The 17,845-nt window shown below is 39.7% G+C and overlaps 1 protein-coding gene across 2 annotated transcripts in view; it reads right to left on the bottom strand.

The window, feature by feature from the left end:
- fmn1 (formin 1) overlaps window positions 1-17,845 on the bottom strand; it is a 411,005-nt gene that overhangs the window by 211,984 nt on the left and 181,176 nt on the right. For both annotated transcript variants that reach the window (XM_072266825.1, XM_072266835.1), the window contains one exon: window positions 5,604-6,334. In XM_072266825.1, coding sequence (XP_072122926.1) covers window positions 5,604-6,334 — 731 coding nt within the window. The remainder of the gene's footprint in view (window positions 1-5,603; window positions 6,335-17,845) is intronic.

Raw genomic sequence — 17,845 nt, 5'->3', positions numbered from 1 at the left:
ATTCAGAGGTTAAAGATCATCATGGGCAATTAAGTAATAGTGATAGATCTTGGCATATTGTGAGAACTAAGTGTTAAATGGAGAAGACAGAGGGTTTAAAAGCAAAGATTAAATCAGCCAATCTTATTGAATAGCAATAGAAGCCCAAGTGGATGGATAGGCAAACCCATTTTTCTGCTCATGACAACAGCTGACTGAAAAGAAAGCAGTGTATATTTGCTATATATCCTTCCATCATTGAAATCATGCTTGATAAACATTACCAATCTACATTAGACCTAAATCTTATGAACTTATTACTTCAAATTGATATTCACTAATGAATTTGAAATTTAGCATTGAAGCATCAGATCTACATCATCACAGCTTAAAATCTTTTATTCAGTGGGGCAGAATTTCTGCTTGGGGAATATATGGTGATTTCTCACAGGATAAATCCTTCAGCCCACCAATTCCAAGTCAATGCCAATCTTCAAGCAAACATTTACACTAATCCTACATTCAACATATATTACTCTCCCCCCATTTCCATTATCCCCCCACAGATTCTATCACTAACCCACATAATAGAGCAATTTGTGGTGGCAGATTAACCCAACAACTGACACATCTTTTGAATGGAATCATGTTAACATATTCCTCAGTGAACTCCAGAACTGTATTTCTTCACTGGGTACCTTCTGAAAATGCAAATCCACTGCAGCAATTGGTTAACTGGTTCCCTTCTATCCACCCTGCTTGTTACATTTTCAATGAGCACTAAGAAGATGTGTTCAAAGGTCTTTTATATAGATACATAAATATGGAGGGAGTGGAGTTCAATAGATCAAGTGCAGGCAGAAGAGATTTAGTTTAATTTTGCAGAAGTTGTGGGCTGAAGGGCCTGTGCCTTTGCTATCTAGGTTGATGTTCAATGCTGCTTGATGTTCCAACATAGTTTCCCCTTTCATGTTGAGTTTACACGAGTACATTATAACTTTTCAAATGTCCAGCATTCTTTTGGCTATAAATGTCTAATTAACTGTCAAATAGTTATTGAATTTTTACCCACTTCTTTTCTTGAACAACAGTATTAATATTTGTGATGGAGAATTAAAGTGACAGACAATGAGTGGCTCAGGGTCACCCTCGTGGACTGGACTGAGTGGGACAAAGATCAATCAAGATAGCAGTGCAAGTCAGTAGGCTTGTAATGTTAATTAAAAGAAGAAAATCAATCTGTAGATGCTGGAAATCCAAGCAACAGACTCAAAATGCTGGAGGAACTCAGCAGGCCAGGCAGCATCTATGGAAAAGAGTGAACAGTTGATGCCTTGGCCCAAAACGTCGACTGTTTACTCTTTACCTTATATGCTGCTGGCCTGCTGAGTTCCCCCAGCATTTTATGTGTGTTGCTTGTAATGCTAATTGTTAGCTTAAAACAGGTGCTCCCCGAAGCAATCTGAAGGACACTGAATGTAACACAATACATCACAGTGGAAGAAGTGCAAGTGAATTGTTGCTTCACCTGGAAAGACTGATTGGGTCCCTGGATGGTGGAAGGAGAAGAGGTGGAAAGATGAGTGTTGCATTACCTGCACTTGCAAGGGAAAATGCGAAGCATGAATTGGTTGGTGGGAATGGAGATAGACTAGTTGCTAGTGTAACAAGCCTACAGGCCCTTATTGCTATCCTGCTTATTCTTGTCCCACCCTGCCTCCTGAATGACTCTTTGTCATTCTCCCAGTTCCTCTGCCTCCCTGGTATTAATGCTGATGATAAACCTGCATATAGGTGCTGATGATATGTCTTCCTCTTCTTAAAGAGTGGCTTGCCCTTTGTCATTGTTAACAAAGCCCTTGACTGCATCATCTCAACAATTTCCCATGCTTCTACTAGGATGGAGTTCCTCTGGTCCTTCCACTCTACCAGCCCTCCAACAGGTCATTCTTTGCAATTTCCACCATCTTCAAGGACATTTCACTACTACCGACATTATCCTTCTCCTCCTCTTCAGCATTTTACAGGAAACATTCCCCTCATAACTCCCCTGTTTACTTTTCCATTCGCACCAACCACTTCCCTCTTTATGGCACTTCCCCTTGCAGCTACAGATGATACAACACTTTTACCTCTTCACTTTCCACCATCTCGGGTCCCAAACAGTCTTTTCCAGGTGAGGCAAAGATTTGCTTGCACTGCTTCCCATTTAGGGTACTGCATTCAGTATTCACAAGGTGATCTCCTCTAAACTGGAGAAAGCAACTGCAGATTGGGTGACTGCCTTGCGGAGCACCTGTCATCTTGTTGTCTGACCTGCTTGCTAGGCAGATCTTCCTGCTCCACACTTCACACTTTATAGACCAGATAACAGTGCTCACAACTTATTGCCAGTGCACCATAATGACTCTATATCTTGATCTTCTCAGCCAAAATCATTTTCAATACTGTAATGATTTCACCTTTAATAATGTCTTCTCACCCTTTTTGAAAAGGCAGGAAATGAAGGGATATACAGTAGACTATGCACAGACAGATGGAATTAGAATAATTTGGCATTAAGTTCAGCACAGACATCATTGGCTGAAGTTCTTTACTGTTCTATGCTTTTGCCTTTTCTACTTAAATATTAAGTAACACCATATTTAGCTGTCAGCTTTAGTCACTATCACTGCAATTGTTACTACATCATACACATTTCATTCTCTTTTGCTATCAATCATATATACGTTGTGTGCATTTAAATAAAAACTGCATTTAATTTTATTCTACCATTTGTCAACTCAATTCTATTTAAAGTTGCACCCTTATTTGCATAAACACAAGATATTTTCTGTGGATGCTGGAAATCCAGAGACACACACACACACACAAAATGCTTGAGAAACTCAGCAATCTATGTAAGGGAATATATGCGGTCAGAAAACCATGGACCAACATGTCGGAATGGGAATAGGGAGTCAAACTGAAATGCCAGGCCACTAGGAAATCCAGCCTTTTGTAACAGATAGACGGAAATCCCAGTTCTTTGAAATCCCCTTTTTTGATCTCTCTGCTTCCATCTTTGGAGAGAAAATACCTACTGAATTTTTAAAAAATTTTTTACAAACCTACTGACTCTCACAATTATCTTGACTGTACATCTTCCTACACTGCCACTTGTAAAAATACTACTCCCTTTTCTCAGTTCCTCTGCCTCAGGATGAGGGCTTTCCATTCTAGAACACCTGAGATATCCTCTATTTTCAAAGTACAGGGTTTCGATGCTGGCCTCAGCCACATCTCTTCCACTTCCCGCACATCTGCCCTCACCCCATCCTTCTGCCACCTTATTGGGGATAGGGTTTCCCTTGTCCTTACCTACCATTCCACAAGCCTCCATATCATGCACCTCATTCTCTGCCACTTCCACCATCTATACAGGACTTTATCACAAATCACATCTATTTGCACCCTCTCCCCCCCCCCCCGCCCCCATCTACCTTTGGGAGGGATTGTTCCCTGTGTGACTCTCTTGTCCACTTCACCCTTGTCACTGATTTCGCTCACGGCACATTACTGCAAGTGGGGCAAGTACTTCACCTGGGCCTACACCTCCTCCCTCACCATCATTCAGGGCCCCAAACAATCATTTCAAATGAGATGACACTTCACCTGCATGTCAGTCTGGTGAGATCTGTGGTTTCCCGGTGGCCACCCATGGCAATTTGACTTTCCATTCCCATTCTGACATGTTGGTCCATGGCCTCCTCTACTGCCACGATGAGGACACAGTCCGGTTAAAGGAGCAACACCTCATTTTCCTTCTGGTAGCCTCAAATCTGATGGCGTGAACACTGATTTCTCTAACTTCTGATGATTATTAACCCCTCCTCATTCTCCCTTTTTTCATTCCCCATTCTGGTTTTACCCCTTCTCTTCTCCTCACCAGCCTATCACCTCCTCTGGTTCTCTTCCTCTTCCATGGTCCACTGTGCACTCCTATCAGCTTCCTTCTATTTCAACTCGTTTTACCTCCCAGCTTCAGCTTCCACCTCTCACTCCCAAGCTTCTTACTTCATCCCCCTCCTCTATCCACCCATTTTCCCTCTTACCCGGTCTCACCTATCCCTGCCAGCTTGTACTCCTTTTCCTTCCCCAGTTTCATATTTCGGATTTGCCACCTTTGTTTGCAGTCCAGATGAAGGGTCTCAGCCTGTAATGTCGACTGTTTAGTCCCATCCATTGATCCTGCTTAACTTGCAGAGTTTGTCCAGCATTTTCTGTGTATTGCTCTTACTTGCAAGCCCCATCACACTCTGGTTATTACACATGTTGTAACCTGGCCTTGTGTTTCTCCTTTAACTTTCCATAGTTCTACCGACCTAAAACCTCCACCCATTCAACCCTTCAGTTAATGCCTTACCCATATATCTAATTACTCTGAAGTGACCAGGCACCACGAAAACTAGATATTCCCTTGTGCCATCATAATGATGCAACTGGAGAAAAAGGTCCAGATGGATCAACAAAAACAGTGGGGTGATTCTCATATTAGAATCTAAACTAGAGTTTCCTAGCCTGGGGTTGACAGACCCCTGGGTTACTGGTAAAAAGTCATGGCATAAAAAGATTGGGAACCCCAGGTCTAAACTGTGTCTGGAAGCTCTTCAGTCAGTGTTCTTGTCACCAATGAAACAAAAACTGCACATTTAATGAAAGGCTGGCTGAGAAAATATTCAGAAGTCTGCATAAACAAAATATATCATCTGAACAAATTAATAAAAAGCAGTATCCACTTAACACTAACTGAAAATCAGAATTTACTGTAATTAGGCCACCTCAAAAAGTCAAAAAAATTGAAAACTTGACAGTGTTGGATACCAAATAGATATTAAGCTTTAGAGATGAAAGACTGATGGGCATAATCTATAGCTTTAATTCCTGGCCAGCCTTTCCAGTTTTAAAATACAATGAATGCCAATACAAATAGGAAATTATCATCAATTACCTGAAGGTATATGCTGTACCTAGGATAAGGAAATCCAAGCTGCTTCCAAGATTTCTTAGCACTTACTGATTTAAATACGACTTATCACTGTTTTTATAACCATATTTTAACCTTGCAGATAAAAAAATTACACAGCACAATAATTAGTGCTTTGTAAGTTCCTTAGTACTATGTTGAGAAGGTGAAGTGAAAAGCAAAAACATTGAATTATAATTATTGGATTAGACATTTTGAGTTAGTCTGAGTTTAAAATGTTGGGATATAAACTTGTACAAAACAAGAAATGCTACCAATGTTAAATCACAGATATCAAAGATAGAATGCACAAACAAACACTGTTCATGACTGCTGGCAGTTTAAAATCAAAGCAATATGTATTTTTCAGTTTAAGTTTATGTACTGTATCATTGTATTATTTCTTTGTAATCAAATGGTTTGTAAACAGAGAATCCTTAAGGAAAAAAAAGCAGATTTCTTTCAGTGTTACAAAAGTCAGATTCTGCCAAAAGCTACCCATTGATTGATGTAACTATTTACCCCTTGCTTATATTCAGTATAGTTAATGAAGAAACTTAAAATATATGTATTAAGTACAAGTTTATATGTCAACACAACTGGCCTTTATTTTCAGTACCTGGAATCCTTTAGCTGAATCCTTGTCCAATATAAAGGCCTCATTGGAAGACGCGGTTCAATTACGGGTTTCCTTATGTGTCTACTTTTCTTCAAGTTGAAATTCGTGGCATTTGGACTTCCAAATGGGAATGGTGGAGGAGGAGGTGGTGGTGGTCCAGAGCCTGGGAGAGGAGGTGGAGGTGGAGGTGGAGGAGGGGGTGGTGGTCCAGAGCCTGGGAGTGGAGGTGGAGGTGGTACCCCAGAATCTGGGAGAGGAGGTGGAGGTGGAGGTGGAGCTGGTACCCCAGAATCTGGGTGTGGAGGTGGAGCTGGTACTCCAGAATCTGGGAGATGTGTTGTCAAACCTTGAGACTGAGATTCAGAGACTTGTGAGGATGAGGACAATGAAGCTTCCTCATTTGTCACCTGTAGAGAGTGAGGCGACTGGCCATTCAAGTTCAAGGAAGCAAGGTTCAATTTTCCTGGAACAGTAAGACTGCTTCTGGGTGTCCGGCTATCTTCTTGGTTTAATTGTACGAATGATTCTCTGTCAGTCTGAATGCAAACATTGCGAAACATCTTTGGCACAAATTCATCTGCAGTGGAAACAGAAACATCTCTTGTTTCAGATTTTCCCTCCTTTGTTTTATTTTCCAAGTTATTTTTCAATTGTGCAATGGATTCTTCATGCTTAGATATTGCTTCAGCGTGTTCCCCACGGACATGGAAAAGTTTCAACTCAAATTCTTGCTGTTGGGAAACAGAAAACAAATTAATAACATTGTATACTTATCGGGGCATATAATTATGATTTTGGCCTTTATTTTGACATTAGCTACTTAAGTTTTACAAGCACTTTCAGATTTCACACCATATTTTGCTCCAGTGTAACAAGTTTTGCCCATTGTTCTCACTGTGCTGAGTCACAAGTGTTCTGGGATGAACCATTCATAATATACCATGGGCAGTATTCCTGATAATTTGATGAAAAGTCCAGGCCTACAGTATTGCTACAGCAACTACAGCATCTGAATCTGAAGAACCTTAATAAAAGAAGTTAGAGAGAACCATTTTGTTACACAACTCCAAAGATTTGGACAAAAAAAAGTCCTGGACTTTATAAAAGGAAGCATAGAGTACAGGACAAGAAAGTTATGATGAGATATAAAACTGTGCATTGTACAACAACTGGAACGCTGTCTCCAAGACTAGACTAAGCACTTTAGAAGGATGTGAAGGCTTTGGATAGCATGCAGAAACTTTCATCATGACTTCCATGACCATGTACTCCCTGTCTCCAGTAATAAAGCCCAGCCTGGCAAGATCTTGCCTGGCAGCATCAATGAATTATTCACATTTATCCACAGATCTCCATGTCTTTGTACTTCTTTTAGAATTTAGACTTTTAGACCCTCAATTTTATATTGCTTCTTCTCCATCAATAGATAATATTTGTTTTTTTTATCTGCCTATTAGACTACCATTCCAATATCTCTTTGAAGTATATTACCATTTACTACCCATCCCAATTTTGGGCCACTTGCATTCTCTCTCTCTGTCTCTTTTCCTCTTCTGAACATTCTATAATTATCCTGGTTCTAACCTGTGTTGACAACTTAGCAACTGTCATCTTCATATTTTCTGTGTTGCTTTACCCTCTATTGCGTTAATCAACAAATGATCTCTTAATTAATCTTCTTCATATGAATATAGCTAGATGAAAGCTGAAACATCACCACCTTGAAGATATTCTGTTGTGTAATTACAGTTTTGCCTTAGAAGTTTTGATTCCATTTCGTTTGAGCCAGCTCTGTTCCCTTCCCGTTCAAATAGTCACTTCTCCAGTTGACAATTTTTAAACTTGGAATGGTTTCTGTACTTTTTTCCATACATATCTAAACTTCATGATCTGTTTCCTAGAAAGACTCTTATTGCTAGTTCTCAACCTGTCCTGGTACATTTTCCAAATCCAAGTCCAACAAGTCATCTTAGCCATTGGGTCAGGTAAAGAACATTGCCTTGAGCACACTTCGTAAACTCTTACACCATACTGCCCCTTAGAATCAGTGTTTCTGATAGTTCTTCCTCATTATTACTACTCCATGACCTTTGCACAACTCTGTAATTTGCCTTCAAAATCATCTCTCAATATCCTTTCAAATCAGGGCTTTGAGTACAAGAGTTGGGATGTTATTTTGAATTTAGTGACATTGGTGAAGCCAAATTGAATGTATTGAATGTACTGTAGTTCTAGTCATCTATTGTACCAACAAAAAAGATATCAATAAGCTTGACAAAGTGCAGAAAATTTATGAGGATGTTGCTGGGATTTAAGGACTTGAGTTATAGGGAAATATTGAATAGCTTAGGACTTTATTACCTGGAGTGCAGGCGAATGAGGGAAGATTTGATAGAGGTTATGCAAAATTATGAAGTTATAGCTGGGGTGAATGCATGTAGACTTTTTACTCTCAGATTGGGTGAGACTAGAACTAGAGGTCATAGATTTAATGTGAAAGAACAAATATTTATGGGGAATCTGAGGAGAAACTTCTTCACTCAGAAGGTTGAATGAATGTGGAACAAGCTGCCAGCAGAGGTAATAGATGCGGGTTCAATTGGAACATTAAGCAAATTTTGGATAGGTACATGGACAAAGAGAGTTTGGAGAGATATGGTCTGGGTGCAGTTAGATGGGACTTGGCAGAAAATCAGGTTTTTATGGAATAGATGGGCTGAAGGGCCTGTTTCTGCCCTGTAGAACTCCATAACATTGGTTGGCAGTCTGTAGAATAGTCTCAGTCATGTAACTGTGGCCCTGCTGTTCATTAATATAACCTGAGTTATTATAGGAAATCATCTCTCTTCGGCACTGCAATGCTTCCTTTAATCAATACTGTCACTTCCTTTCTTTTATCCCTTCCCTATTTTTCTGAAAAACATGAATAATTAGAAACAATCCCTGCCTTTTATTTAAGGCAAGTTTCCATTATTGTCATGAATTCAAAAGTCCACATGATTAATTTAGCTTGCAGATCACCAATCTTTTATGCCTACATAGGGGTATATGGGGTGTCAGGGAAGGGTAGCACCTCTGGTGGGGGAACAGGTGGTTAGTCCACCTTTGGTCCCCATCTGGCACTCAACTCTCACCTGTGGCTCCTCGTAGCTGTTTGCATGCGACAGCAGCCACACCCCAGGCAACGGGTTCGACAAGCCAGCTAAACCAGGTGAGGGTAGCCGATGGGTCTCAAACCCTCTGTGAGATAGGCAGTTGTCTATCCCAGCATGTAAGGACAGACTCTGGTGGATTGAGCGTACAAGACCAATGGAAGGTCCAACTGTCAGGAAGGCGGTCTTTGCAAGTGTCGTGGAACGTGTAGAGCACGACAAGACACAGAAGTTGTCCTGGTCATCCACTGCGCCTCGGCCCATCTCCAGCCGTCTTGACTTTTGTCTTGCCACTGGATCCAGATGAGAATTGGGGAGAGAGAATGAGGCTGACGCTGCGCAACTCTCCCTCACTTAAATCCAAATCACGCGCTAGTCTCGACACCATCACCATGGTGTTGAGGTCTTCATCGACGTCAACGATGGACGAACAACATATCTATATACATGTCCTGGTGAATCAAGCTCAGACTTTTTTTCCCCATTCTTTCATAGTTTGGTCCTGCCTAAAAATATTCTGGTGCTTTCATTTCAAATCTTTTTTTTTTCACCTTCATATATTCTCTTTTTTGTTTCTGTAGCCAACCTCGCCACACAACCTTGCTTACGGATCTGCAAGGACATTGTCTTGGTTCTGTGAGGTGTAATCTATTTAGTTTCTATCAGTTCCACCAAACCCCAACAGAACAGGTCACATTCATCCAAAGCCCTTCGTCCAGCCACACATTTGTCTCCACTAACCTCTAAGCTAACGGGTGCATTGGATGATCTGGAGATTGTCATCTTCAACACTGTGTGTCTTAATCTCTTTCTAAACTCACTAAAATATGCATGAGAGTCTCAAGCTTGTTATACTGCCCATGTCACCATTACAATATGGACTGTGACCTCTGGCTGTTTACTGCCCTCCAATCACCACCCTCCAGAATGTTCTACAGCTGCAAGAGAGGCAGTATGCCATCTAGGAATTACTCCTACAACCACAAAAATATCATCCTGCTAAGTCTAATCAAAAAAATCATGAATAATTATACTCTCTTCACCTTTTTTACTCCATTGAGCCACCCAAGATACCATGGCCTTGGGTCTTGCTGCATTTGTTAGAGAAAGCCTCTCCCTCATTGACACATGGCTGACAGGAGATCAAAATATCTTCAGTGATCTCATTAAGTATTTGCCTACTCTTTTTTTTTGCCAATCTGGCTAACAGGCATTCCCAATCTTACTGTAGTCTCTTAAGTAGTTGGGTGATCACCATGAAACATACTTTTTAATAAACCATCAGCTCCTTGGATGGCAGCTACTGCTCACGCTGTAGAGCTCAGATCTTGGGTTCCAAGATAGTCAAAGCATTCTGCAGTTCCCACATTGCGTGGGATAGGCATTCTACAGATTTTAAGGTGCCATGCCATGTCTCTTTTTATTAGATTAACTCAATTTGCTGAAAGAAATTATTAAAATGCTTACTTCCCTTAATGATTCTTTTAAATTTTCAGCTCTTTGTATAAACACAATGCTTGTTTAAATTCACAGGACTTATGATTCACCAACTTCTCTTAAACTTACCAGCCTTGGTTTCATGTGTTCCTGTTAAACTTAATCAGGCTCCAATCTCTTGCTCCTTTTACCCTCACAGTCATTTGCACACACTTTACTTGTAATTCAACAAAATTTAAACTTATATGCTTTTAATTGCACATGTCGTATGCAACATTCAGCTTTGTAATTTGGCTTTCCAGCATTTGAATGACAACATTACATGAGGTTAAAGTTATTTCCTAAGCAAAAACTATGCAAATAAATTAATGAGGTACATACATTATAAAAAGTCATAGACAAGTAGTGGAAATAATAAAACAAAGTCTAATAGAATTCTGGCCTTTGTGTCTGGAGATACAAGGGGAACAATGGGAGGGTGTGGGACAGAAGTAAACTGCAGCATAACTTCAAACTTTTGTTTCTTGTCATCCAGATAATAGTTACTGGCATTCAATTTGTTTTTAAATGAGTTAATTTTCAAGACATTCATACCCTAGTCATGCATCCCCATGCCTATAAACTTGAACTTCAACTTGAAGGCAATTCTGCATTAAAGGCAAATTACAGGCAATTCTGCATTTAATTTCAACTCTCACACTGCTATTCCAACATTACAAGCATATATCATCACTGAAAATTGAGATATTGAAGATGATATAAATCAGAAATTAAAAGCAGAAGAAGGTGGAAGTATTCACAACTCTGTGAAGAAACAAACATTACTCTGCTCTGCTAATATTCCCAGCATTTCTTCCTTTTGTTTACAGCTAAAGAGAACTTGTTTCTTGTGACCAAAGTGAATGGCATCCAGAGGGCACAGATTTAATATGAATCAAAGGCAACACATGGAGCTTTCATTAAACTTGACTAGTATTTATAGAGCAAGAGCAGAGAAGTGGGATTAATTGGATGACTTCAGTATTATAAGAATTGCAAGAAGCCTGATAGACGGAGTGCATTCCAGTGTATTAGATCACTCTTTGACATTTATTAAGGAATTTTTACGCATGACTACTTCACTGTCCAATTATTTGAGAAAGTGTGGGCTTAATTTGCAGAGTTCACTAAAAGAATGGACCTCGAAGTCAGCATACGCATTTTAGTTACAAGGTAATTTTGAGCATGCATCAAAATAATTACCTCCTGTATTAAAGATTCATTTTTCACAAAATACTGAGATGAGTCACTTATTTCCATGCTGTTCACACTGTGGTTTACCGAAAATTACTTCTCAAAAAATTACAGGAACCAGAAGCAATACATCTTTTTTCAACATCCAGAAACATTCCCACATAGGCTTCACCAGTAATCCTTCTGACAGCAATTATATCTCCCGCACTGGCTTCAATTAAAAATATCAGTAATGTTGTAAAATGATCTCCTGGTTATTTAAATAATATTTAATTTGTAGCTTATATCATTAGAATTTTAATAATAAAAATATGTGGGACATCACTGAAGTGGAGAACTGTAACATGGTGCATAAACAAACTGCGCCACTGCATGGCAGCTGGCAGATCTACAGCTATAGACATTAAAAACTCATATTTATTCAGGTTATTAAAGATGGCACTAAATGATCCCTTCAGATGTCTTATAGGTAGAGAAACCAAGCGGTATTCCTGCACAATATCTCTGCTCTTGGCAAATTATTGTCAGAAAAAAGCAGAGCAGTTTCTCTGATGGGAAACTGATGCAGGATCAATGTTCAATGAAATGCACAGCTTCTCCGAATTGATTCACAAAATAGGTACAATGTTATATAACCAAAAAGCAATGTCACAGAATTATTTTGTAAAAGTTTGAGAAGCAAAGTGAAATGGCAAAATATATTTATCTTATTTAATAATCAGTGATTAATTTAGCCAATAGTTTACGTGGCCATTAAGTTGATATTGTGCTCCAAGCAGGAAGGCAGATCACTTGAACTGCTTAAAGAATGTATAGGGTCAGCTACTTCAGATATCCCATACTGTACGTTTACATGTTGACCTTTAGAAAACGTGATGTAGAAATGATTGACAGAACGTGACGGTAAAGGGTATAGAGTAAATCAGCATATTAGGCTTAAGGTTATAAACAAAAAACAAAACTACAGCCTCTGTAGCTGCAGTGGCATAGCTGGTAGAGCTCCAGCCACCTAGGTTCAACCCTCACTTTTGATACTGTCTGTGTCGAGTTCAGTGTTGGATAAATGAAATGTGGATGAGGTTTTGAAGAGGGTGAAGATATTTAACAGGATAGTACAAGAAGAACATAAGGAGACAGAAAAGGTGAATTTTATATTGCAGCCGGGGAAATTGGCAAAAAAATCAGAAGTGGTATTCAAGATCACGAGAGCCGAACATTTCAAGTGCTCTCAAATGGACAGGTTAGATTGCACAAGGACATGAAAGACAAGTTTAGTTGTGGAATACTGTGCTGAAAACTTAACTTGCAATGCCTTGAGAACAATTGAACAACCATTGCATATTTTAGGACTTGAGAATGTGATGCCAGAATTGAGGCCAGTATGGGGGGGTGGAAGTGCTGGAGCAGAGGGGAGGGAGGGAGGGCTGGGTACCACAAACCTGAGTGTGGCTGGAGCGTGGCTGTGGAAAGAGGGACTGAGGATTCAGGGAGTAGGAGAGATGGGAAATACTAAGGATTGAAGCTGGCAATTAGGCTATGGGAGCTTGGAGGATCAGAGAGTTGGGAAGATTGGATGTTCTGGTGGTCAGGAGTGCACTGTAGGGCAAAATGGTGAAGGTTATGTCAGGGTCTTTCTTTACATTGGTCTCAATTGAGTGCTATATTACTAAAACATGGTTGGTCTGTGAAGGTTCAGTCTGATGGTGACAAGATAACTTCATCTAGGTTCTCCTACGAAGCTCCAAGAGGGACAATGCACAGTGAAAGATATCATCCTGGGTGCTGCGTATGTGGACAGAACATGAGGAGCACAAGCGTGTTTAAAACCAGGAATTTCCAAAGTGATCCAAAATCCAGAATCTGAAAAAATACTATCATGCATTTAATTCTTGTGGTGTTTCAATTGGAAAAGAATTTTCCACTGCCACGATGATTGGTCACAGGGAAATAAATACAAGGTACGACAAAATCCAACTGCTAGAACAAATCAGCGAGTCAGGCGGTTTGTCTGGGGGCAAAAGGACAGTCAATGTTTCAGGTTATGACCTTGTATCAAGACCAGAAAGGTTGATCACCTCTTTATCTCGCCACAGTACGTTATTGCTTCAGATTCCAGTGTCTGCATTCTTTCGCATCTCCAACAGATAAAAGTTGATGGCCAAAACAAAAAGTAGGATGGAGATTAGATATTTTGTTCAAATTTACAATGGATTGTCGAACATAATAAGAGGATGGATGTACATTCAAAAGTAATTTTGAGTGTGAAAAGTGAATTAATTTAAAAAGGAGATATTTTCATGACCTTACAGAAAGACTCAGGGCATGAGACTAACAGGATGTCCTTTGAGAAACAAACAATAGTTTAAATGCTTCCTTCTGTGTGGTATAATTCTATGAACGAGAAAGAAAGATGCAAGTAGTACCCAGCTGAAATACAAGGAGACACCAGAATGGTCAACATGTACTTTTGAATTCATTGTAATAAAAAAAGATGTTCTCCGTTTTGTGCTCAGTTATTTGTGGCTATTTCAGTTATAGTGAAAAACTTGGATAATCAATGAATAACGTCAATATCTCAATCAACAATGAACAATATTTCTGGAACCTCTGGACAGTAAAGACTATTGTTTATTGAGTACAGTTCTGCATTCAATATCATGATTCCAAGCATATTCATCTCCAAAATCCCAGTCCCGTTACAGAACGCAATCGGTAAAGATAGGTAGCAACAGCTCGACCATGATTACTCTCAAACACCAGTGCACCAGATGCTTCATCTTCTGCCCCCTACTTATACACTCATCACTGTATGGCCACATTCCACTCTAATTCCATCGACAAGTTTGCAGGTAACATCACATTGTTGCCCATATCTCAGATAATGATGAGCCCAAGTAGAGGATGGAGACAGACAGCTTAGTGACATCATGGCCTGACAACAACCTTTCCCTCAATGACAGCAAAACAAAAGTGCTGGTCACTTTCAGCAGTGCTGATTCTAAGAGGGTTGAGAGTATCAAATTCTGAGGAGCTAACACTACCACAAGCCTTCCCTGGTTCATTAACATAGACACCATAGTCAAGAAGTGCTCCTACTTCCTCAGGAAGCTAAGGGAATTTGGTGTATCCCCTTGACTCTCATCAATTTTTAAATTGATGGCCCCTAGAAAACATCCTACTTAGATACATCATGCCTTGGTGTGGCAATTGCTCTGCCCACGATCACTAGAAGCTGCAGAGAGATGCGAACACAGCTAAGCATATCACAGAAACTAGCCTACCCTCCATGGACTCTTTTTATACTTCTTACTGCCTCACTAAAGTAGCCAGCATAATTAAATACCCTACCCACCCTGACATTCTCACTTTCTCGCACTTCCATTACGCATAACAAAAAAGCCAAAACCTGAAACCACCAGGCTCCAGGACAGCTTGTATCCTGCTGTTATAAGACTATTAAATAGTTCCCTAGTACAGTAAAATGGACTTTTTGACCTTACAATCTTCCTTGTTATAATCTTGCATTTTATTGGTTACTTGCACCGCGATTTCTCTGTAGCTGTTAAACTGTGTACTGCATTGTTGCTGCTTTACCTTGTTCTACCTCAATGCACAGTGCAATAATTTGATCCATGTGAACTGTATCCAAAACAAGCTTTGTACTGTATTCTGGTACGTGACAAACTACTCCAATTCCAAAGTAACCTCTGACCTCATACTGCCCTGAAAAAATTCTGATAAGCTCACTCCTGTCAAAAACCTTTTTCAAGTTTTTATTGTGCATCTCAAATCTCAAATCAGAGGCATTAGAAAAACTGTTGATAAGCAATTAAACATGTAAAAAAAAAATATATATATATATATAAAAATATATAAAACTTGGTGATTCTCTAAAAGTGACCTGAAGTGCACCTAACTTGTTAGCTCAAGATGCCTGCATTAAGCACTGGACTCTGAGCCAGGTCCAGCAGCAGAGCACAAGGTCAAACCCACCGGGATCCCAGTGCTGGCTCATAACGCAAAGGTACAAAATCAGGAAAGAGATGGCCCATGCCTTAGGGTTCTCTTCAGAACCAGCAGTTGAAGAACACCATACTCTGACCTGATGAGAATGTTATTTGGGAAAGTGAGGGTGTAGTATTTTCTTCAGAGGAAGAGCTCCTTATTAAAATGTCCCTACAATATTAGCTTGAGAAAGTAAATATTATGTGGAAAACATCCCAATCATATATGCTGCATCATTTTCCTTCTCTCCAAATCACACTTCTACTTCCATTATAATTGAATACAAAGGAATTTTGAATGAGAATCCCATTTCTGGATCTTAGCCCTCACTCCATGGGTGCAGCAAAAATACTTAAGTGGTCTCTCAAGCTCTTAAGGTATCAGAAACAAATCTTCCTCAGAGTGGAAGTAGCAAAAATTCCTCTGACCTCCAATAACTGGTTTTACAATTTAGTTGGTAAGCTTCAAATAAGATCATCTTTCTGGTATCTGAGTCTCATGTGAATAACATTACACACATAACTTCCACTCTTTTTGGCCCAACTTAAGCATAACTACATGACTTTAATGGATGATTGACAGGCAGCTCACTTTGGAGACTGTAAATTGGATCACTACTACGATGAACATGTCACATAAGCTCAAACTTAGGAATTACAGTAGGAAATTTTTACTGAAACAAAAGCAAACGTGCTAGAAATACTCAACAAATCACAGCACATTTGTAGAAAGAGAAACAGAATCAACATTTCAGACAAAGGCTCTTCATTAAAATCTAAATCTTTGTCCCTGACCTGATACAATGATTGTTTCTCTCCTACAGATGTAGCCCAACCTCTGAGTAATTCAAGAATGCCCTATGCTTATTTTGTATTTCCAGAATATGCATTTTTATTTTCAGTTAAACTAAAATTGCTTTAATGATCTTGCAGCCGTTTTAATATATCCAGAGTTCCTCAGACAGTAGATAGTAAAATAAACTGACAATAGCAAAAATGAAACATTAAATTTAACATATTTTAAGGTTGAATGTAACCACAAGTAATTTGATGAAAATTCAAACCTTATCTAAATTTCAGTACTGAGCCCAAGCTCTTATGCAGTATGGAAAAAAAATCATTATTTAAAATGGATGACACGACTGTCAAAATTGTACTATTCTGAATACGGTACTAAGGCTATACAAGATGTCAATCTAAAGGCACAGGAACAAGTTTGCAAATATTCATGAGACATCAAACATTGTAAAAATACAAGTAACATGGTGGATTCCAGTTAATTGGGTTATCAGTTAATCAGGGCAGCCACTTATTTACAACTCTCAAAGAACAAAAACTAATCGAGAAAATAGCTGGGATTTACTTTGTTTATTTGGGTCATTATGCTGCTTAATTGGAACAGGAGACTGCTGCCAAACAGTTTCTAACTGGCATCAGTCACGTGAAATTGTGTGGTCATTACACACTACACAGTACTAAGAGCGAATAGTTTTCAAATAGCGTTAGTTGCATTCATTTGTGCTCAAAAAGCAGTGATTTTTGTCACTGATAGTTGTCAAGAAATAAGCAGTAAGACAACTTAGAATTGTTTTGCTCACTGCGGTTTCAAGCATTCAGGCTTGGGGGCACAGCTTTAAGGTGCTTGGTAAAAGGTACAGGGGGATGTCAGTGGTAAGTTTTTCCACACAGAGAGTACTGGGTGTGTGGAATGCACTGCTGGCGACAGTGGTGGGGACAGATACAATAGGGTCTTTTAAGAGACTCTAAGTTAGGTACATGGTGCTTAGAAAAATAGAAGGCTATGCTGTGGAGAAATTTTAGGCAGTTTCTAGAGTAGGTTACATGGTCGGCACAACATTGTGGGCCTAAGGGACGTAATGTGCTGTGAGTAGATATCACAAACTGGGGTCTTCCTTGGTTGCAGTGGTTGACCATGACTTCTTCTGTGCCCTTCGCTCTCCACAAAGCTTTGCAGAACCACCTTCTTGGCTGTTGGATCTCACCGTTGATCTTATCCATCCAGTTTGTCAGAGCTGATTTCACATGTTAGGACAGGCTTGCCCGTATTCCACCTGGTTATGAGGCCTGTCAGCCACCCTCACCTGGTTTAGCCTGCCTGTCGAAGCAGTGTACCGTATTCTGGCCGCTGTTGCATGCAAACAGCTAGTTGGAGCCACAGGTGAGTGAGCTGCCCCAGAATGGACACACCGAGCCCTTCACCAGAGGAGCTACTCTTCCCTGGACACCCCATGCGCGGCAGCATACCCTGGATTAACTCCTCCATTGATAACAATTGGGAACTAATACACTGTTTTATTGTACTGTCGTAGCATTGGAGGTGTTCTAATTTGTTGTGCTTTTCATTTAAATATATAAAATTTGTTACTCAGTTAAACAGTAGTTTGTCTTTTTTATA

Source organism: Mobula birostris, chromosome 1 (assembly GCF_030028105.1).
Source record: "Mobula birostris isolate sMobBir1 chromosome 1, sMobBir1.hap1, whole genome shotgun sequence".
Taxonomy (NCBI): domain Eukaryota; kingdom Metazoa; phylum Chordata; class Chondrichthyes; order Myliobatiformes; family Myliobatidae; genus Mobula; species Mobula birostris.
This window is presented reverse-complemented; position numbering and strand designations above follow the sequence as displayed.